At 36.9% G+C, this 24888-nt stretch overlaps 1 protein-coding gene across 1 annotated transcript in view; it reads right to left on the reverse strand.

The window, feature by feature from the left end:
* Positions 1-242: 242 nt before the first annotated feature.
* Positions 243-24888, reverse strand: part of si:dkey-40c11.2 (drebrin-like protein) — a 122175-nt gene continuing 97529 nt past the window's right edge. Inside the window, exons 5-16 of the mRNA XM_062050961.1 lie at positions 24253-24393; positions 19021-19098; positions 18790-18941; positions 16770-16824; positions 15578-15652; positions 15385-15493; positions 11232-11753; positions 10544-10963; positions 6929-7024; positions 6699-6826; positions 1327-1378; positions 243-1235 (exon numbers count right to left, since the gene is read on the reverse strand). Coding sequence (XP_061906945.1) covers positions 1099-1235; positions 1327-1378; positions 6699-6826; positions 6929-7024; positions 10544-10963; positions 11232-11753; positions 15385-15493; positions 15578-15652; positions 16770-16824; positions 18790-18941; positions 19021-19098; positions 24253-24393 — 1965 coding nt within the window. The 3' untranslated portion in view covers positions 243-1098. The remainder of the gene's footprint in view (positions 1236-1326; positions 1379-6698; positions 6827-6928; positions 7025-10543; positions 10964-11231; positions 11754-15384; positions 15494-15577; positions 15653-16769; positions 16825-18789; positions 18942-19020; positions 19099-24252; positions 24394-24888) is intronic.

Genomic DNA, 24888 nt, shown 5'->3' on the forward strand with positions numbered 1-24888 from the left:
TTGACCCCGAGAAAATGCATGGATGTATATAAATGATACAATAAATTACAAACTGTCTTGCATTAATATTTAATTGTTTTTTTCAATTGTATTTCTTACTGTATTCATTCATTGTTACTTATGTTAGTTTTATAGATTGTGTGTGCATACTTAATCATTTACATTTCCAGTTGTGTTTTTTTTCAAGTTACAATTTGAGACTTTTAGTTGGTTTAGGTTAATTAAGACAATAAACATGGGATTTTAGGAGAGAAACATTTTTAATAAACTTTCTTGCAGATGCTCTACCTTTGTAAGTCTGGAGTAAATACAAAGCAAACAACAATAAAACATACATTACACATGAAATAATACATGTTTATATACAGTGTGTGATTAGGATACTTTAGCTGATTACAAATGTTTTTTCTTTGTATAATATTTGCAAGATTTAATGAAACTCCAGGTTGAAAATAAGACAACTTAAATGAAAGGACGCAAGTCTAGACATCGCCATGACAACAAAACAGGGTAGTGTAGTTCCAAAGAGCGCTGCGGGAAAACACACAGCCTTTCAACGCTGCTTGTTTTTTTTATTTATTTAATTATTTATCTGTTGTCTTTGTTAGCGGCTAATCAAGATATGTTGAAAGGCTGTCAGGGGCAAATATAGAGCTGCAAAATATCTCAGCAAAGTCAGGGGAGATGATTATAAGTTGAGGTGTACATCTTGATTATACTTGATTATAGCAGTAAAGGAAGTTGTTGTATGGAGGAGGAGGAGGAGGGGATGCTTATTAAATGTTTGGATGACAAAAAGGTATATTCTTACAAGCAGAGCAGGTTTGTGATCATTGCGATGTGATCCCGCCCACCGACATTCTTTCAGGAACTCCACAGGAAATAAGTTATTTTGGTCCAAGAAAAAACTCCTTTTAAAATGTGTGTAATATCGCCTAGTTTCTTCTTCTTTTTTTTTTTAATCAAAAGAACATCAAAATACAATCATATTTTTCTTCCTACTTGTGTGGAAAGCACAAAGATTGAGTGGGTAGAAGAAGGTTAAACTGTGAGGGATGATGGCGCCCCTGAGAGTGTGAATATGAGTGTGAATGTGTGTTATATGGTCTCCACGTAATTGGCGGGGAACAATCCTTGGCGGCCATCTTTGCTCCACCCCCTCCACCAGGCTTTGTCCACCGTTTCCACGTCGCGGATGATATCGCCCGGTTCAAAGGAGATCTCGGATTCGTCCTCTGTAGGAGCGGCGAGATAATACGCCGTAAAAATCCGGCTAATGACACGGTGATTACGCTAAGTGGAGGCACTTTGTGTTGGGGATCTTACCTGCTTGGTAGTCGTACAGCGCTCGCACGCACATTGGTCGCTCAGGTAGAACCTGGAGTGGGGAGGAAAACTCACATTGCAATAAAAATAATATCATCTTTGAAGATAATGCTCTGATAATAATAATTGGCAACGTGCAATTTGTATATATATGTGTGTGTGTATATATATATACAGTATATATATACCTGTATATATATATATATATATATATATATATATATATATATATATATATATATATATATATATATATATATATATATTAGGGTTGTACGGTATACCGGTATTAGTATAGTACCGCGATACTAATACATGGCGACAAATAAAGTGAGTTTCTTACAAGTATCATCTCTGCAGGACGAGGAATAGCTAAACATGCTTCACTACACACCGTAGCTCACCGGCATCAAAATGTAAACAAACGCCATTGGTGGATCTACACCTGACATCCACTGTAATGATATCAAGTACAAGCATGTATCGAGTCGATACTACTTTGATTGCGTCGATATTTTTTGGCATCACAACATCTTCTTTCGTTTTTTAAAAATGTATATTATGTTTATAAACTCAGGAAATATGTCCCTGGACACATGAGGACTTTGAATATGACCAATGTATGATCCTGTAACGACTTGGTATTGGATTGATACCCAAATTTGTGGTATCATCCAAAACTAATGTAAAGTATCAAACAACAGAAGAATAAGTGATTATTACATTTTAACAGAAGTGTAGATAGAACATGTTAAAAGAGAAAGTAAGCAATTATTAACAGTAAATGAACAAGTAGATTAATATTTGTTTTTCTACCACTTTTCCTTAATAATGTTGACAAAATAATAGAATGATAAATGACACAATTTGTTACTGCAAAAGTCAGCAGACTAATTAGGAGCCTTTGTTTGTTTACTTACTACTAAAAGACGAGTTGTCTAGTATGTTTACTATTTTATTTAAGGACTTAACTGCAATAAGAAACATATGTTTAATGTACCCTAGATTTTTTTGTTAAAATAAAGCCAATAATGCAATTTTTTTGTGTTCCCCTTTATTTAGAAAAGTACCGAAAAGTACCAAAATAATTTTAGTACCGGTACTGGTACCAAAATATTGGTCTCGTTACAACACTAATATATATATTTTTTTTTTTTTTTTTTACTTTAAATGCAGGCCAATTTTGTTTTTGCGTACAACATCAGCAATTACTTAAAAAACAATCAAAATGTCTCAAAACAATAACTTTATGTAAAAGATTAAGATGTTATGTATTTATACACACAATCCGTTTTGGTCTATTTTTGGTTTATAACTGTATTGTGGGCAATTAAGTAGTAACAGTTCGTAAACTGAAAAGCTTGCAAATAGAGTGGTTGGTAAATCAACGTTCTACTGTAGTATAAAAGGTCAATTTACTACTACATAATAGGGTTGTACGGTATACCGGTACTAGTATAGTATCGCGGTACTAATGAATCAAAAAGGGTACTATAGTCTGTTTGAAAAGCACCGGTTCGCCATATTTTCTTTTTTACAGGATTGACGACGCGTTGTTGTCACGTCATGACATTGCTGGTTTTACGAGTAGAGGAGCATGTTTGGCAGGGCACAATCACAGAGTACTTACAAGCAGAAAAGGGAGAACGGACGCATTTCGGCTTAAAAACTAAAGATAAAGGTGAAGTTATAACACTGAAACACCCTCAGGAAGAGGTGCTTTAAGACATGGCTAACTAGCTAGCAGCTAAAGTCCATCTGCAAATGGCAGTGTTTTAGCTACTTCTAAATCACTAATCCTCGCTTCCATGGCGACAAATAAAGTACGTTTCTTACAGGTATCATCCCTGCAGGATGAGGAATAGCTAAACATGCTTCACTACACACACCGTAGCTCACCGGCGTCACAATGTAAACAAATGCCATGGGTGGATGCACACCTGACATCCACTGTAATGATACCAAGTACATGAGCGTATCTAGATGATACTACTATGATTACACCAATATTTTTTATCCTCACAAAATCTTTTTTATTTATTTTTTAAAATTCATATTATATTCATAAACTCAGGAAATACGTCCCTGGACAAATGAGAACTTAAAGTATGACCATTGTATAACCCTGTAATTACTTGGTATCGGATCGATACCTAAATTTGTGGTATCATCCAAAACTAATGTAAAGTATCAAACAACGGAATAATAAGTGCTTATTACATTTTAACAGAAGTGTAGATAGAACATGTTGAAACGGAAAATTATCATTATATTAACAGTAAATTCCTTTGTAACTGAGCTACTATCTGGAACAATTTCCCTTGTGGGTCAATAAAGTTTGTCTAAGTCTAAGTCTAAATGAACAAGTAGATTAGTAATCATTTTTTACAGCTTGTCCTTTATAATATAGACAAAATAATAGAATGATAAATGACACAATATATTACTGCATACGTCAGCAGACTAATTAGGAGCCTTTGTTTGTTTACTTACTACTCAAAGACAAGTCGTCTAGTATGTTCACTAAGGACAAAAGTGCAATAAGAAACATATGTTTAATGTACCGTAAGATTTTTTGTTAAAATAAAGCCAATCATTTTTGTAGACTCCTTTATTGAGAAAAGTATCGAAACGTATCGAAATACATTTTGGTACCAGTACCAAAATATTGGTATCGAGACAACCCTACTACATAATCACTACTACTTCATTTTATTCATCCATAGAGACGAGTACAGATGGAAACACAGGCGTTAATTGCACACTGTAAGCCTTGCATTCACTCAAAGCGACCAGCAGTTTAAGGAAATGTTCTAAAAGGAGAGTTTAATCGCAAGTTTGTCGGCCATTGATTCACATCTGGAAGTACACAGCTCGCAGGAATGTCACAATTATGGTGCGACTGGTGGAAGTAGGTGGAAACTTAGCCACAAGTGCAGGCAGAAAACTTTTTATTGTGGCAAAATAATTGGAAGTTTCAGTCCTTCTAACAAGAACAAAATGAAGAAGAGTTAAGGGAAAAAAGACTTTAAAGCAAAACTAAATAGTCAGGAGGTGATCCATGCATCAGTAAAACATAAAGGAAGCGTATTTCTTGAAATGTGACAGGAACTTAAAATATAAATTGTCATGACTGATAAGACCAAGGAAAGAAGTGTAACTATAGCAACAAACTATCAAAATTGTGAGGATAGAGAGATAACGTGATGCTGCTTTTTACTCTTTACTTTAAAAAAAAAAAGTAATTCACTTAAATGTATCCTTTAGCACGTAATTACTCAATATTCCTCTTCCTTTTTTTTTTTTAATCAATAATTTTTGTACTCGCCAGCTTTTGTTTATCTTCACAGGTGTCAAAGCCTGGGAATAATGTGCATTTATATTTTTTACTAAATGTATTCATATTTTCATAGAAATAAATGCATGCAACTGCATAACTTTAATGTGTTCATAAATAATTAAAAAACATTATGATTTCATTTATCACAAACATTTTTGGTAGCATGAAAATACTTTAAGTGTTTTGACACGTATGATGTCCAAGCAAGTTATGCATTAAATAGAAAAAACATCCCATAATCAAATGAATGGGCCCTTGTATCATGAGGTGATTATATAAATAGATATTATATATATATATATGTTTGTATATGTATATGTATATGTATATATATATATATATATATATATATATATATATATATATATATATATATATATATATATATATATATATATATATATATATATATATATATATATATATATATATATATATATATATATATATATATATTATATATATAAATATGTGTGTATATATATATATTTAATATATATATATATATATATATATATATATATATATATATATATATATATATATATATATATATATATGTGTAAATATGTATATTACTTATTTAAACCACTGCTTATTAATTTCTTCTTTCTTTAAACAAATACATGCTCATGAGCTACGATGCCAGTTATTATTTTCTTGTATTTTGTATTATTTCCTGTCCAGCGCTCTTATTTTTCATTCCACCTCCTGTTAGCCTCCATTTATCACCATTTCTCTGGTCTGAGTGCTAAATCTCTCGCCTGACAATCAGGATGCTTCTTATGTGTTCTGGCCAGAGCTGGATCATTTTGCTTTGTTTTCTCTTTGTGCACTTCCGAGCTGCACATCTATGTTTTTTGTATTACCTGCTTTTTCCCTAATAAAAAAAAGGCTTCTTTCATGCACTTGCCTGCCATCTCTCCATGTCGAGGTCCAGACATATACTTGAACTCAACAATAGGTGTTTATAAATATGAGAAACAGCTTTTTTTATTGATGGTAACTTGTTCATATTTTTTTCGGTAAGAAAACATTTTTGTATTGTTTGGTAAACTTGTATTTAGTTTAGATTTAGTTTGGGGTTATAGCGCCACCTGTTATGTTTTTTAATGCATTGATTTCTAATGCAAGTGGGGGTTTAAATGTTTTTAAACACAAGGAACACGCAGCTTGAACACTTGTACAAACTTTGCTGAACTGGGTTTTTATTTGGTTAGGTTAATTTTACAGTCTATTTGCTTTACAGGATCATAAGCTATTCATTTTAGTCTATATATATATATATATATATATATATATATATATATATATATATATATATATATATATATATATATATATATATATATATATATATGTGTGTCTATTCTATACATAATATAGTCCTGTTAACTTGCGCTATTTATAACTTACTCTATTTATATCATGTTTTATTTATGTACACACTTCCGTTCTTGTGGTACTTATTGGGTTAAATCGGGGATCAGCAACCCCCGGCTCTTTAATGCCACCCTAGTGGCTCCTTGGAACATTTTTAAAAAAGGGTTGAAAATGGAAAAAGATGGCGGAAAAATATTGTTTTTGTTTCAGTATGTTTTTTGTTTGAGGACAAACATGACACAAACCTTCCCAATTGTTAGAAAGCCCACTGTTTATTGTGTGTATGCTTCACTGATGAGAGTATTTGGTGAACATCATTTTGTCCTGCTAATTTTGGCGGTTCTTGAACTCACCATAGAGTGGACTGTGATACATGTTTACATGTAAAATCTTCCACTCCTTTGTCTCATTTTGTCCACCAAAGTGAATGCACAAAGGTGAGCTTTGTTGATGTTATTGACTTGTTGGAATGCTAATTAGGCTTATTTGGTCACTGCATGACTGCAAGCTAATCGATGCTATCATGCTATTTAAGCTAGCTGTATGTACATATTTCATCATTATGCCTCATTTGTAGCTATATATGAGTAGCTATCTCATGTGTGACAAGAAGTTTCTTTTTGGTTAATTTATCATTATGATGGTTTACCTCTTGTCCATTTTCGGAGATCTCCTTCTCTTCAACGGCATCATCGCTCTCGACAGCGTTATGGAGGTCGTAGTATCCACTCAACTCTGGCGAACTGATTTCAGCATCAGACGGGCTCAGAGATCTCGCTGAAGAGGATGAAATTAGAAATCATCGATGACTGAATGAACCGAATCCCTGATGGATGGATGCCGAGGGGTAAAAATGGATGGATGGTATTTAATACAAACCGATGCCATTGTGATCTTGTTGTTCGCCGTTTGTGAGCCCGTTGGTTGGTAGGACCACCGCCTCCAGCTTGATTGTCTGACAGATGTGTTCGTCATCTGAAAACGTAAGTTGAAGCAGATCATGTCATGACTAAGACAACTAAAAACTTGGGCTGTCAAACGATTACAATATTTAATCACATTTAATCGCATTGTCTGTAATCGGAATTAATCGCGAAAATTAAAATGTTTTTCAATCCTAATAAGTGTACCTTAGACAGATCATTTCAAGGTTTTGAACATTTTTTGTTTGCATTATGCAAATGTATGTTTATTAAATACAGTGAATTCCAGACTTAAAGCCGCAAGTTTTTTCCGACCGCTTTTTCCTGTGGCTTATAAAACGGTGCGGCGAACTTATGGATTTTTTCCGCTAACGACCATAATGTTTTGTATATAACAAATACTTTTCAAATAACACAGACCGAGACACTGAAAAAGTGTGTCATTGTTTAAACTATAGCGACATCTTTTGGACGAGGTGCTGCAGTGTCCTTCTTTTTAGCCCGTAAGTACAGGTGCCGTTCTGTCTTAACAATAATAATAATGGATTAGATTTATATAGCGTTTTTCTAGACACTCAAAGCGCTTCACAGAGAAGTGAGAACCCATCATTCATTCACACCTGGTGGTGGTAAGCTACATTTGTAGCCACAGCTGCCCTGGGGGTAGACTGACGGAAGCATGGCTGCCAGTTCGCGCCTTCGGCCCCTCCGACCACCACCCATCATTCATCATTCATTCACTAGTGTGAGCGGTCTTCTAGCCGTCAATAATGTTTCTACTTCTATGAATTCTTCATTCATCACTCAAAGCAACCTTTGTAGATGTTACAATATAACTAAAACTGTTAAACTAACTAAAACGTAACATGTGTGATGTCTGTAGAGTGTTTTCATGCATATTTTTACGTGCTATCACAATGTAATCAAGCGAGTGTCGTTAGCATTAGCTAATATGCTAACACGTATACCTAGTTTGTTGTAGTTTCCCTGTGTTAAGTGTTTATTTCCGTGTTTACAATTAGTTGCTGACTGAGCTCACCTGCCTCTGATTAGCGATCAGCAGACTCATCTGCTTCTGATCGCTAATCAGGGAGCTTTAAAAGTGTATTTTGCGTCATGCGCCCTAGTTCTCGTAAAATCTTGTCCCACGAGACTCCACTTTGAAGAAGATGGACGCTTTGTGATTCGATAGTTTTGGAGCTGTGGTTACAATTGCAGCCCTGTTGCCGTGATTATCAATAGAGGAAGAAGGCTCAAAGGCAATGTCCTTACGTACGGCAGCGGCTACAATAAGGGTTTTTTGGGGGAGAATTGGGAACGAGGAATCCGCAGACGAACTCTAGGTTCAAGGGCCCTCTTAACATTTTCCGGGTATGTGGGCTCTCTGAGCCTGTGGGTCGGCCTGCCGGTTCAGTGTTTAGGTGCCATGTAAATGCAAAAAAAGTGTTTGCAACACACTACAATATTGAAACGTCTGAAAAACCAACTTGAGAGAGCAGAAAAATGTTTTAGCAATACTTAATGTTTTTTTTTCGAAATATGGGTGTTTTCATTACCAGTGTCCTATAGCTATATTTAGATTTTGCGCATTTCCAGGGGTAACCTGCTCAGTGGCCTTGTGGTTAGAGCAGGGGTCACCAACCTTTTTGAAACCAAGAGCTACTTCTTGGGTACTGATTAATGCGAAGGGCTACCAGTTTGATACACACTTAAATAAATTGCCAGAAATAGCCAATTTGCTCAATTTACCTTTAACTCTATGTTATAATTAATAATTAATGATATTTACACTTAATTGAACGGTTTAAAAGAGGAGAAAACACAAAAAAATGACAATTACATTTTGAAACATAGTTTATATTCAATTTCGACTCTTTAAAATTAAAAATTCAACCGAAAAAAAGAAGAGAAAAACTTTAAAAAAGAATTCATGGAACATCATTAGTAATTTTTCCTGATTAAGATTAATTTTAGAATTTTGATGACATGTTTTAAATAGGTTAAAATCCAATCTACACTTTGTTAGAATATATAACAAATTGGATCAAGCTATATTTCTAACAAAGACAAATTATTATTTCTTCTAGATTTTCCAGAACAAAAATTTTAAAAGAAAATTCAAAAGACTTTGAAATAAGATTTAAATTTGATTCTACAGATTTTCTAGATTTGCCAGAATAATTTTTTTGAATTTTAATCATAATAAGTTTGAAGAAATATTTCACAAATATTCTTCGTCGAAAAAACAGAAGCTAAAATGAAGAATTAAATTAAAATGTATTTATTATTCTTTACAATAAAAAAAAAAAATTTACTTGAACATTGATTTAAATTGTCAGGAAAGAAGAGGAAGGAATTTAAAAGGTAAAAAGGTATATGTGTTTAAAAATCCAAAAATCATTTTTAAGGTTGTATTTTTTCTCTAAAATTGTCTTTCTGAAAGTTATAAGAAGCAAAGTAAAAAAAATAATGAATTTATTTAAACAAGTGAAGACCAAGTCTTTAAAATATTATCTTGGATTTTCAAATTCTATTTGAGTTTTGTTTCTCTTAGAATTAAAAATGTCGGGCAAAGCGAGACCAGCTTGCTAGTAAATAAATAAAATTAAAAAAATAGAGGCAGCTCACTGGTAAGTGCTGCTATTTGAGCTATTTTTAGAACAGGTCGGCGGGCTACTCATCTGGTCCTTACGGGCTACCTGGTGCCCGCGGGCACCGCGTTGGTGACCCCTGGGTTAGAGTGTCCGCCCTGAGACTGGAAGGTCGTGAGTTCATACCAAAGTCATACCGAGTCATACCAAAGACTATAAAAATGGGACCCATTGCCTCCCTGCTTGTCACCACTAACACAAAATCACCAGAATGATTCCCGATCGTGCCCACCGCTGCTGCTCACTGCTCCCCTCACCTCCCAGGGGGTGAACATGGTGATGGGTCAAATGCAGATGGTAATTTCACCACACCTAGTGTGTTTATGACTATCGTTGGGACTTTAATTTGAACTTTAATGGAAACGCAGCTGGCGGGGTTATTGCTTGCGACAGCCAAAATGTTTGCAATGCTTATTGCTAACTGTTTGTTTGCTAAGTGTGCATTGATGCTAGCCAGCACGAGTCATTTTTTGTGTTTTAGCCTTTGTTGAAGAATAAAGGACATTCTCACCTGCACGGCGACCCCCGTTTCCGCATCTCTCTCTCTCTCTCTCTCAAACCCTGGCCGAGTCATACCAAAGACTATAAAAATGGGCCCTGTTACCTCCCTGCTTGGCACTCAGCATCAAGGGTTGGAATTAGGGTTTAAATCACCAAATGATTACTGAGCGTGACCACCGCTGCTCCCAGTGGGTGAACATGTCGATGGGTCAAATGCAGAGGATAATTTCACCACACCTAGTGTGTGTGACTATCGTTGGGACTTTAACTTATCGTTATAATTGTTGCAGTTGCACGTCAATACAACTAACTGTAAGCGCGGGAAAGTGCTGATGGTCACACACGTTAATCGCACATCAAAAAACACAGTGCCGTAAAGATATGTACCGTTATTTGACAGCCCTCCTAAAAAACTTCACCTGTCGGATGTGACTCCTCGGCTTTTTCAGAAGTCTCAACAGGTTCATCTGTGGTTTGATTGTCTTCCACTTGCTCATCCTGCTCCTTATATTCAGTGTCCTCCTCTTCGTCCTCCTCCTGGACTTCCTTACTTGCGTCCACTGGAGATATAAGCTCGACTTCCTGCTCTGATTCCTGTTCTTTATCCTCCTGCAGATGCTCCTGGGCCTCAGTCTGGACTGCTTCTTCAGGGGAGGCACACAGTTGTTGCTGTTCTTCATCCTCCTCCTCCTGTACCTCGTACACCTCCACCTCTTCTTCTTCAGCTTCTTCTTCTTCTTCTTCTTCTTCTTCCTCATCTTCTTCGAGCAGTACAGCTTGTGCTTTGTAGCCAGTATCCGAGAGCAGGTCAGTGTGCACCAGGAAGGCAGTATGGAGGTCTGTTAAAAGACAATCAAGGCATTGAAAAAAAAAAACTTGGTTAAAAGCTCTTTGAGTGTAACTTTGAAGTCGAGCATGCACTTTAATCTTTAATTGTGCTTGGCCTGTAGCAATATGGCTGTGTGAAGCGGAAGTCTGATTCATAGCCTGTTGGCAGCATTAACTGTCTGGAATGTTGTGGAGTCGACTTTGGCAAAAGCACCCATGCAACTTCAGCCTTTAATTAATTTTCAAGAACAAAAATAGGCAGTAGGAAGTTGGCCTTACCAGTGTCAGACTGTGGTACCTCAGGAAGAGGCGATGTTGGAGGCTGCGGAGGCGGACCCTCGAAGCAAAAAGTTGAGAGCTCTGGCTCGGTGGGTGTGTTTGGGGGTGAGGGTGGTAGAACCCCGGGGTGTGACTCTAGGGTATTAAATGTATCCAAGAATGAGCAAACTTCCGGATTAAAGGAGACTGGCGGTGGAGAAGGTTCTGTAGGTGATGGAGCTTTGGTCTCAACTATGGGCTGCGGGTTTGGCGGGGGAATGACAGGCGTGGCTGAAGTTGGAGGGGTGTCACGGATAGGGGACGTGGGCGTCGAAACGGGCGCTTTGGTGGCGGAAGGAGAGGTGAGAGGGCGTAACACGGGGCTGGTTGGGGGAGATGTGGCGCCGATGGGGGAGGGAGGGGCCCGTAAGAAGGGGGACACGAGGGGAGAGCTGCGAGGGGACGATGGCGTGCTGTCCTCCGCTCTTGAGAAGATGAAGGCGGTGTCGGTCAGGCTGCGTTGGTATCGTCTGAACGGTTTACCTGAAAGGAAGAAAAACAAAGATTCAATGGATTATAATCACAAATAGCCATCATAAAATATGAGACATTAATTAAGTATGATTTATCAATCTCACCTAGGATGCTGAAAAAGACGCTAAACTTTAAATATTTTCAAATTAAATTAATAACATTGTTATATTGATACATATATAACCCCAGAATTATTGATTTTTATAGTGTTGTCAAGCATCCATCCATCTATCTTCTTCCGCTTATCCGATGTAAGGTCACGGGGGTCCAGTGCTTCCCGGGGTATCTCGAGGCCAGCCGGGTGACCTAGTCTCCTCAACGTGTCCTGGGTTTTCCCCGTGGCCTCCTACCGGTTGGACGTGCCCTAAACACCTTCCCAGGGAGGCGTCCGGGGAACGTCCTGACCAGATGCCCGAATCACATCATCTGGCTCCTCTCGATGTGGAGAAGCAGCAGCTTTACTCTGAGCTCCTCCTGAATGACAGATTTTCTCACCCTATCTCTAAGGGAGAGCCCCGCCACCCGAGGGAGGAAACTCATTTCGGCCGCTTGTACCCGTGATCTTGTCCTATCGGTCATAACCCAAAGCTCATGACCATAGGTGAGGATAGGGATGTAGATCGACCAGTAAATTGAGACCTTCGCCTTCCGACTCAGCTCCTTCTTTACCACAACGGATCGAGCTGTCAAGCAATTACAAATGACCAATAGCTAATTATGATCTGTAATTAATTAATCTTCTTTATCTTGTTATTAATCTCACCTAAAAAACTGAAACCCTGAAGTTGAGGTATTTTCATTTAAACTAATTACATTATTATAATGTTGTTGGGACCTTCAGCGTTCACTGGGGCGGTTTTCAGCGGGATGAGGATCAGCATGATCTGAGGCCATGGTTCTCAGTCGGAAAAGGGTGGACTGCACCCTTCGGGTCGGGAGTGGAGTTCTACCTCAAGTTGAGGAGTTCAAGTATCTATGGGTCTTGTTCACGAGGGAGGGAAGAAAGGACGTGAGATTGAAAGACGGATTGGTGCGACGTCTGCAGTGATGCAGTCACTGCACCGGTCTGTTGTGATGAAGAAGGAGCTGAGCCAGAAGACGAAGCTCTCGATTTACGAGTCGATTCACCCTCACCTATGGTCATGAACTTTGGGTAATGACCGAAAGGACAAGGTCGCGAATACAAGCGGCAGAAATTAGTTTCCTCCGCTGGATGTCTGGGATCACCCTCAGAGACAGGGTGAGGAGCTCGGTCATCCGGGAGAGACTCAGAGTAGAGCCAGCTGAGATGGCTCGGGCATGTACTACGGATGCCTCCTGGATGCCTCCCTGGTGAGGTGTTTAGGGCATGTCCAGCCAGGAGGAGACCTTGGGGCAGACCTAGGACATGTCTCACAGGGACTATGTCTCACAACTGGCCTGGGCCTCGGTATCCCCCCTGTAGAACTAGAGGAGGTGGCCGGGGATAGGGAAGTCTGGGCTTCTTTGCTTAGACTGCTGCCCCCGCGACCCGGACTCGGATAAGCGGCGGAAAAATGGATGGATCAATCAATCAATGTTTATTTATATAGCCCTAAATCACAAGTGTCTCAAAGGGCTGTACAAGCCACAACGACATCCTCGGTACAGAGCCCACATACGGGCAAGGAAAAATGGATGAATGGATTATTATAAAGGTCAACATAACCAAGTCAATTAGTGGTTTTAACAGACCGGAACAGATGCAGTCTCCATCCATCCATTTTCTACCGCTTATTCCCTTCGGAGTCGCGGGGGGCGCTGGAGCCTATCTCAGCTACAATCGGGCGGAAGGCGGGGTACACCCTGGACAAGTCGCCACCTCATCGCAGGGCCAACACAGATAGACAGACAACATTCACACTCACATTCACACACTAGGGCCAATTTAGTGTTGCCAATCAACCTATCCCCAGGTGCATGTCTTTGGAGGTGGGAGGAAGCCGGAGTACCCGGAGGGAACCCACGCAGTCACGGGGAGAACATGCAAACTCCACACAGAAAGATCCCAAGCCCGGGATTGAACCCAAGACTACTCAGGACCTTCGTATTGTGAGGCAGATGCACTAACCCCTCTGCCACCGTGCTGCCCCAGATGCAGTCTGTTTTATTTATTAAAATAAAATATCATGTTCATTGAAAGTATTAAAGCCAACACATAAAAAAACAATACTGGTAGTATAGAATGTTGTTGCTTTTCCTCGGCTTCAGATAATATAAAACAAATTAAACAGTTCCAATCACAGTGCTGTGAATTAGAACATAAATACAAATATAATTGTCATCATCACAAAATAAAGTGATGAAATGACATCAAGTTGAGCTGGGTAATCATATCACAATGTTGTTGTTTTATTTTTTTTCCATATAAAGTCAATAATTAAAACATTGCCCACGCAACAGAGAAAATTATGACTTTGATTGACACTCCTAACTGACAATCACAGCTGCCTTGTACACACACATCAATGTCCAACATTGTTTGATGTTTTAAACCTTGTATGACAGAGCAGGAAGTTATTTACTTGGGTTTTGCTTCCATTTCACCAAGCGCGCCTCATGACACGACTGATTAAAACATTCTCCTCCATATACAGTACAGGCCAAAAGTTTGGACACAACCTTCTTATTCAATGTGTTTTCTTTATTTCAATGACTATTTACATTGGAGATTGTCACTGAAGGCATCAAAACTATGAATGAACACATGTGGAGTTATGTACTTAACAAAAAAAGGTGAAATAACTGAAAACATGTTTTCTATTCTAGTTTCTTCAAAATAGCCACCCTTTGCTCTGATTACTGTTTTGCACACTCTCGGCATTCTCTCGATGAGCTTCAAGAGGTAGTCACTTGAAATGGTTTTCACTTCACAGGCGTCATAGTTTTGATGCCTTCATAACTCCACACGTGTTCATTCATAGTTTTGATGCCTTCGGTGACAATCTACAATGTAAATAGTCATGGAAATAAAGAAAACGCATTGAATGAGAAGGTGTGTCCAAACTTTTGGCCTGTACTGTAAATGTGCTCTGATTTTAAATATAATGTGCACACCATCGTATAAGTAATACATCACATTATTGATGCACAGTAAAATAGTATAAAGTCAGCTTAATGTGTGTAAAAACACGGCATTTCAATATAACTTGCGTAATAGATAGGCGCACGTTACTAAAAACAGTAGTGTCTACGCTAAAAACAAGACATTTGAACGTATATACTTATATTCCAGTTCATAATGACCATTTTACACTAATTGTCAGATAGAGTTCATCCTATTTCTACAAATATATTCAAAGCCGCTGAGATCACGGCCCCAGTCGAGTCACAGAGTGAGACCTCTTTTTTTTCGTCGTGGTTACGAATGATCTTTGCAAAGATAACCAAATAGTGTGAATAAAGTTTTTTTTCATTTTATTTATTTCAATGTAAGGGTTACACAGATAAAATAGAAATAAACAAACAAATACTGTATAAGGTATAACCTAATTTTGGATGAAAAATTGAGAGAGTGTTTGTTTGACTATTGACTTACTTTTACACTTGGAACATTACAACGTCACGCTACCGACATGGAATTATTTCCCAAACGTTCCAAACCAATGAAGTGGATACAAACCAGAACGAGATGATCCAGGGCTGGTCGGACTTTGCGACGACGTCGACGACAGCTGCCTGAAGAACTCCCGGGGGTTCATGGAGCGCTGGGACACTAACACTGCTGCCTCCTACAGTACGACCACAATATTTGGAATGAAATCTAAATGTAGCAGCTTGCCGTGTAAGTGCCAAGTACTTGACTTCCTACTTACTGCCGCCATCTCTATGGACTCGCTCCTTCTTAGACGAGCCCTCATGTCCTCCTCATGCTCCCTCTTCTCCTGGTCCTGAAACACAAGGGCTTCGTGATCGACTCCGGTTAAAATGCTTAATTCCTGAGAGGACATATGTAGCAGTGATATTGGAAATGTTGTGTTATGATAAAATGTATGTCTTTCCTTAAAAAAAATGTCATACAGATAAGAGTAGTACATTTCTGTATATGCCGCATTAGCAAAACAAAAAAGCAGGTCACTTGATGACAATATGTGGACCCAAACAAACACACAACACAAGAAATGTACAAAACCCAAAATCAGTGAAGTTGTCACGTTGTGTAAATCGTAAATAAAAACAGAAAACAATGATTTGCAAATCCTTTTCAACCTATATTAAATTGAATAGACTGTAAAGACAAGATACTTAACGTTCAAACTGGTAAATGTTGTTATTTTTTGCAAATATTAGCTCATTTAGAATTTGATGCCTGCAACATGTTTCAAAAAAGCTGGCACAAGTGGCAAAAAAGACTGAGAAAGTTGAGGAATGCTCATCAAACACTTATTTGAAACATCTCATGGACGCCCCTGCTTATTTCAGCAAGACAATGCCAAGCCACATTCTGCACGTGTTACAACAGCATGGCTTCGTAGTAAAAGAGTGCAGGTACTAGACTGACCTGCCATTGAAAATGTGTGGCGCATTATGAAGCCTAAAATACCACAATTGAGACCCCGGACTGTTGAACAAATTAAGCTGTACATCAAGCAAGAATGGGAAATAATTCCACCTGAAAAGCTTCAAAAATTGGTCTCCTCAGTTCCCAAACGTTTACTGAGTGTTGTTAAAAGGAAAAGCCATGTAACACAGTGATAAAAAAATGCTCTTGTTCCAACTTTTTTGCAATATGTTGCTGCCATTAAATTCTAAGTAAATGATTATTTGCAAAAAAAAAATAAGTTTCTCAGTTCGAACATTAAATATCTTGTCTTTGGAGTTTATTCAATAAGTCTAAAAGGATTTGCAAATCATTGTATTCTGTTTTTATGTACCATTTAGACAACGTGCTAACTTCACTGGTTTTGTGTTTTGTATTTAAACCTATTATTGGTCCACACGTTTATCAGTTATGTGTACTTTGCATTAACAACAATTCTACAGACAGTTATGTTGCTCTGGACTAACCCATCTAAATTTCTCCTTTCTGCGCAGTTCTTCCTCTTGTTCCGCTTGCTTCTGTCTGCAAGACAGGAAGCAAAGGTAGAAGACAACGCTTTGTCAAAACATTGATATGGATTCATTTTCATTTGAGCAAAATTTAAATACATTTAGGGACTGATCTACTAAAAGTTTGCGTGTATTAAAACAAGTGCAAACTTGACAGCACACGCAAAGCCGTTCTACCAAGCTTTTGCACCAAGTATTGTGTCTCTTGAATAAATAAAATGAGAGCACAATCTATTTAGCGTGTTTGTCTTCATGAATATGCAGAATATGTACTGATTATTAGAACGCCTACAATACTGGAGGGAGGAGATGCAACTATAATCATTAAGCACTCGCAATGTGATTTATGTAGTTCTGCAACTAGATTTAGCACACCTTTGTTTTGGTGTCTCCCAATTAGCGCTTAAAGGGGAACTTAACTTTTTTTTAAATGTTGCCTATCATTCACAATCCTTATGAAAGACATGACGACGGATGTTTTTGTTTTTCATTCTAAGTTGTAAATAAACGCAGTGGCGGGCCGTGCGTTTCCCACCTAGGCCTTCAATGATCTCCAACTTCAATGATTACCTCTCAAAATACCGTAATTGATGTCACCACATGACCATTGTTGGAGAAATACTGTACAGAAACACATTTACACCCTAATCTGCATTGAATCACATCAACAGTGTACAAAACAGGTTATTTTCTGGCGCATTTAAAAATCAATTAAAACGCATCAGCAATTGAAACATATACCGTAAATTTTTCTGCTTGGCTTATGCAACTTCCGGTCAAAAAAGTTTGATTCAAAGTACACACTTCTCAAGAATATATTAACTGCCCTGACCACATGATGGCGACAAATACACATGTAACAATGTTAATTAAATGACAAGCATGACGCACTTTAACAGCAAGAGTTTACAACTTTTAGTTGTAACAGAACAGCTACTGTCAACAACTTGTGATCTGATTGGCTATCGCAACTGTCTATCAACTGTATGTGTTCTCAAATTCATCCGCTAACGGTCCCGATGAGTATCCAATCACAGGACGCGTAAATGTCACGTTCAACGTGAGGCCAGCTAGAAGGCCTTACTGACAACAACTCCTGATCTGATTGGCTATCGCAACTGTCTATCAACTGTATGTCCCCGTTCACTTACAGTGCACGGAAGCCCGCATTGTTGATTCTTAAGGCCCCGGGCAGATTTGGTACAGCATGGTAACATAAGTTGGTCTGATTGGATAAAAACTAAAACTAAAAACAACAGCACTGGAAGGAGCATAATATGACATGAAGAGAATATGGATACTTTTAGATATTTAGGGAAAATAAATACAAAAATAATTTTATCTTTAATTATGATCATGATTTCTGGTTATGTTAGGCCAGCAGAGAAGGCCTTGCTGGCCCTGGCGGCACACCACTGAATAAACGTAAATAAAAGTCTGCTTAGAGCAGAGCCCATGGGAGGTTCTCTATTTTGCCCATAAAATCCTATAAATAACCATTCAAAAACCATCAAAAATACTCGACTTACATTTAGTTATTTGAATATGAACCAAGTATTAGTGATATTGTTATTATAAGCGCTAACGAAGACAAACTATTTATAGCGTAGCTGTGATCACAAGCCTGTGTACAGTGTGATCGACTGGCGAGGTGTTGCCTCGCTTCTGTATGTTTATTGTAGATCATAAATTATGCATCTCACATGTACTGAAGAAGTGTGAGGACATATTCCGACAAGTCGGTACATTTTGACGGCCATTTAGGAACCGGAAATGGCGAGAATGACACAAAAAGACGCTTGCCCCCGCCCAAGTTATTCAATCAATCAATGAATCAATCAAAGTTTATGTATATAGCCCTTAATCAGTTCACAAACCGCAACGACATCCTCAGATCTGATCCCAAATCCGGGCAAGAGAAAAGTCAACCCAATGGGAACAATGAGAACCCTCCAACCTGAGAAAAGACAACTCTCACCTTTGCTCCTCAATCATCCGTAGTTTCTCGTTCATTTTCCGATCTCTCTCTTCCGTATCCTTTCGTTCCTTCATAACTCGTTCTCTCTCAAGCCGCCTTCTCTCCTCTGCGGCTCGTCTCCTTTCCTCTTCCTTCCTCTGTTCTTCCTCTCGCTGAAGAAAAAATAAATGAATGAAGCGGAATATGACTATGATCATATGAACATCTAAGTACAGTCTAGGGAAACAATACCTCTGCACGTGCCCAGAAGGAATCTCTGTTTATGAGTCTCATCTCCATTGCAGCGTTCGTCTTTCTGTAGTTTGTACCCTGCAGAGAGTTTACATTTTTTTTTATTTTATATGCAGGATTACATGTCAGGTTCTCCATTAACCAGCCACTTTATTAGGCACACCTGCACAATGCAAAGCCATCCGATACAAGTAAAACAAATACTTACTTTACAAAGACAATAACGCTCCTTTTGAAAAGGTATTTATGTATTATTTTATGAATTTTTCTGCCGGAATTAAACTGTTTTTGGAGTGGTTATCTGATTTTATATTGACCTATAGAAAAAAACAGTATAAGAAATTGAGGCTATAACATCATATCATAATAAATTACCATGTGCTTTAATAATAGGGTGTATGTTTTTTATGTATTTATTCCAATTCTAAATTGGTTTACAACCTTAAAAAATCCTTGACGAATGATTGTATACTGTATATGTATATATATATATATATATATGTATGTATGTATATATATATATATATATATATATATATATATATATATATATATATATATATATATATATATATATATATATATATATATATATATATATATATATATATATATGTATATATATATATATATATATATATATATATATATATATATATATATATATACATATATATATATATATATATATATATATGTATATATATATATATATATATATATATATATATATATATATATATACATATATATATATATATATATATATATATATATATATATATATATATATATATATATATATATATATATGTATATATATATATATATATATATATATATATATATATATATATATATATATATATATATATACACATATATATATATATATATATATATATATATATATATATATATATATATATATATATATATATATATATATATATATATATATATATATATATATATATATATATATATATATATATATATATATATATACCACCGTTCAAAAGTTTGGGGTCACATTGAAATGTCCTTATTTTTGAAGGAAAAGCACTGTACTTTTCAATGAAGATAACTTTAAACTAGTCTTAACTTTAAAGAAATACACTCTATGCCAGGGGTCACCAACCTTTTTGAACCCAAGGGCTACTTCTTGGGTACTGGTTAATGCGAAGGGCTACCAGTTTGATACACACTTAAATAAATTGCCAGAAATAGCCAATTTGCTCAATTTACCTTTAACTCTATGTTATTATTAATAATTAATGATATTTATCTTTGTGGAAACACTGATCATCTTAATGATTTCTCACAATAAATATATATAGAAACAGATAAATATCAATATGCAACACTTTATTTTTATATTTTTTCTAAGTGCACATTTTTCAAATTGAACATTTTCAAATGATCACTTCTTAAACAGTCTTGTGAAATCACAATATCCCATTTTAACTAGCTAGCCACTGAAATTTTTTAACAAATCATGAATTACTTTGCACCATGTTTGTACAAATAATAACTCATGTAAAATACAAAGGTCAACTCTCCAATTTTTAAATAAATCATGTCACACTTTGAACTGATACCAAATCTGTTATCTGTTTCTTTGTCAGTTAGTGGGAAGCCTGGCATTGCATGCTGTTAACTAGTGTGTTGTACTCTGGTGTGTAACTTGACACTGCAACTCTGAGTGAGTCTTGCAGATGTGCATCAGTGAGGCGTGTTCTGTGTTTGTTCTTGATGAAGTTCATGTCAGAAAAGGCTGACTCACAAAGATAAGTTGAACCAAACAGGCTTGCAACCTTCATAGCTGCTGCGCATACACCACTGTACTTTTCTGTGTCAACAAGGCACCAAAAGTTTGGTGCAGCCTGGTGGGCTTTGAGGTGGAGGTCATTTTGCAGTGTTACAATTTCCATCTCCACCTGTTCAGCATCCAGGCTGAATGTTGCACTTAACTGCTCAGCAATGCATGATATGTCCACGTTCATGAAAGGATTACAAATGAACGACACACATGGCTCAAGCTGATCCAGGTCACAAAACCTGTTCTCAAACTCTTGCCCAACTCTGTTTATGACCTGAGAGTACTTTTCTGCAACTTTGTCAAAAGCCTCAGATGCAGAAGCATTGTCTTTCAGCACCATCTGCACAGAGGGAAAGTGCAGCACTTTTTTTCTCTGTAAATGTACAGAGAACACTTGTATAGCGCTTTTCTACCTTCAAGGTACTCAAAGCGCTTTGACAGTATTTCCACATTCACCCATTCACACACACATTCACACACTGATGGCGGGAGCTGCCATGCAAGGCCCTAACCAGCAGCCATCAGAGGCAAAAGGTGAAGTGTCTTGCTCAAGGACACAACGGACGTGACTAGGAAGGTAGAAGGTGTGAATTGAACCCCAGTAACCAGCAACACTCCGATTGCTGGCACAGCCACTCTACCAACTTCGCCACGCCGTCCATATATATATATATATATATATATATATATATATATATATATATATATATATATATATATATATATATATATATATATATATATATATATATATATATATATATATATATATATATATATATATATATATATATATATATATATATATATATATATATATATATATATATATATTGTCATTTGTAAGTTACATGTAAGTGTGATTTAAACAATAATAGCTAAATAAATAAATCTATATACGTATATATATAAAAAATGGGTATTTCTGTCTGTCATTCCGTCGTACATTTTTTTTCCTTTTACGGAAGGTTTTTTGTAGAGAATAAATGATGAAAAAACACTTAATTGAACGGTTTAAAAGAGGAGAAAACACCAAAAAAAATGAAAATTAAATTTTGAAACATAGTTTATCTTCAATTTCGAGTCTTTAAAATTCAAAATTCAACCGAAAAAAAGAAGAGAAAAACTAGCTAATTCGAATCTTTTTGAAAAAATTCAAAAAAGAATTTATGGAACATCATTAGTAATTTTTCCTGATTAAGATTAATTTTAGAATTTTGATGACATGTTTTAAATAGGTTAAAATCCAATCTGCACTTTGTTAGAATAATAAGAATTAAAGTAAGAATTACAATTTATTAATTATTCTTTACAATAAAAAAAATAATTTACTTGAACATTGATTTAAATTGTCAGGAAAGAAGAGGAATGAATTTAAAAGGTAAATGTATATGAGTTTAAAAATCCTAAAATCATTTTTAAGGTTGTATTTTTTTCTCTAAAATTGTCTTTCTGACAGTTATAAGAAGCAAAGTAAAAAAAATAAATGGGAACGACGCCGCAATCAGCATAAGGTGCGTGGAGCGTGCAGCTGTGGACAGTGCAATCGCCCTCTCGGACCGTATAAAAGGGCGAGAGACGTGAACATCAAGGGAGGAGACGGAGAAAGACGGCGGACGGGAGGAAACCATCCTCTGCTGCCACGCAAACGACGGCGACGTGCTGCTGAAAAGCAGACGGCGGACGGGAGGAAACCATTCAAGTGCTCACGTGAGAAAAAAGGCAGCTGCTGTAAAGCAGCAAAAGACTCTGTGATTGAAATAATAAAGAAGTCTTAACCATCTGACAATGTCTTCCCTGGATCGTCCTGAGAACCCGCGCGACAGTTAGGACTGTCACACTAATAAATAAATAAAATTTAAAAAATAGAGGCAGCTTACTGGTAAGTGCTGCTATTTGAGCTATTTTTAGAACCGGCCGGCGGGCGACTCATCTGGTCCTCGCGGGCGACCTGTCGCCCGCGGGCGCCGCGTTGGTGACTCCTGCTCTATGCATTGCTAATGTGGTAAATGACTATTCTAGCTGCAAATGTCTGGTTTTTGGTGCAATATCTACATAGGTGTATAGAGGCCCATTTCCAGGAACTATCACTCCAGTGTTCTAATGGTACAATGTGTTTGCTCATTGGCTCAGAAGGCTAATTGATGATTAGAAAACCCTTGTGCAATCATGTTCACACATCTGAAAACAGTTTAGCTCGTTACATAAGCTACAAAACTGACCTTCCTTTGAGCAGATTGAGTTTCTGAAGCATCACATTTGTGGGGTCAATTAAACGCTCAAAATGGCCAGAAAAAGAGAACTTTCATCTGAAACTCGACAGTCTATTCTTGTTCTTAGAAATGAAGGCTATTCCACAAAATTGTTTGGGTGACCCCAAACTTTTGAACGGTAGTATATATATATATATATATATATATATATATATATATATATATATATATATATATATATATATATATATATATATATATATATATATATATATATAATTTTACTTATTTTTTTATTCCCCAAAGGTTAAAGGCACACCTTTTTTAATCAGGCTTTTTTTCTGATTATTTCAAACTCTTAGGTTCTTAATTTTATGTTTCTTATTTTGCATTGTATATATTACCTTTATTACTATTATTCTGACTATGTTGTTAATAAATGTAATACTTTAATTTTACATATTCCACAATATGTTTTATAAATGATTTGATTATATTAATTCTAGTTATTCTCAGAGGTGGAGTTTTCCCTCAATCGTCAGTGCTATGCCATGGTTGGTTATTAATAGGCATGTGTGTGTGTGTTTTCGTTCTTTCTTTCTTTTTTTTAACTGGTGTAAAGCACTTTGTGCTGCAACTTTCACGTGAATGAAAAGTGCTGTATAAAAAAAGTTTGATTGATTGACTGCGAGAATCAGTTTGAATCGAGAATGGTGTTGGATCAAGAGTCGATTCTGAATTAAATCGTCGTCACAAGAATCGGAATTGAATCTTGAGTTGTTGTAAGATACATAATAATAATAATTTATTTTGCACCATATGATGCTTATCTTAGTTAGCTAATTAATAACTGCAAAAATACATATACTTTTAAGTGCCTTGGTATTTTATAAAACCATAATGTGAGAAAGTGCTATTAGATGTACCTAATGAAATGACCCATACTCAAATAAGGACTGGATACACTTTTATTCATCCCACAATGGGGAAATTGTAATTGCAAACTGTACTTATTTGCAAATGTTGTGAAAAAGTTGCAGTAGTTTGCAATCATGTTGCAAGTAAATGTTATTTGCAATGGTGGTTGAATTACGGTAAACATATTTTAACATCAGACCACACAAAGGTGCAACATAAGACTTACTAAAAGCATCTGCTGCCATCTAGTGGACACAAGGGGTATTGCTGGCTACTCACAACAATGTCCTCCCTCTCTGAGGACCTGGAGGAGCTCTTCTTGGCCCACTGAGGTGGAGCGTGGGTCTTGCTGAGCTCAGCTCTTATCCCCTCCTCTGTCACGTCCTCCGCTTTGTGCGCACTAATGAAAGCGTGCGCCTCCTGAAACGCGGAGAGCGAAGCACAGCGATTAGGGTATGACAAATGTGAATATAATGTTACATGTTGCATAGCTCCGCATGCTCACACACAAGGGTCCCATACATGAGTGTGCAAGGGGGCCTCTGGTGTGGGTTTTTTTTGTTTTTTTTTGGTACTTGGACGGATTTGAAGTTATGCACTCAACTTGGAGCCAAGCTGTTGTGCAACTGCGTCAGTGGGAAGGATGGTGGGAGAGAAAAAGTTGGGAGTGATTCAATTTGCATGTTTACAGACTGCAGAGGGAGCAATAGAAACATACGGAGAGCTGAGAGACAAACGTTGGAAATGGGTTTGACTCCTGTTGTGTACGCAGATATTCAAAGGCTTACAGAGGTTAAGGCCCCGTTTACACTAAGCCGGATAAGGTTATCCAGGGTAAATCACACCTAACCTTATCCACACACAACAATGCCACCGTTTAAGACCCCCGCCCCCCTCCGTCCGCCGGTGCAACGC

Source organism: Entelurus aequoreus, linkage group LG06 (assembly GCF_033978785.1).
Source record: "Entelurus aequoreus isolate RoL-2023_Sb linkage group LG06, RoL_Eaeq_v1.1, whole genome shotgun sequence".
Classification (NCBI taxonomy): Eukaryota; Metazoa; Chordata; class Actinopteri; order Syngnathiformes; family Syngnathidae; genus Entelurus; species Entelurus aequoreus.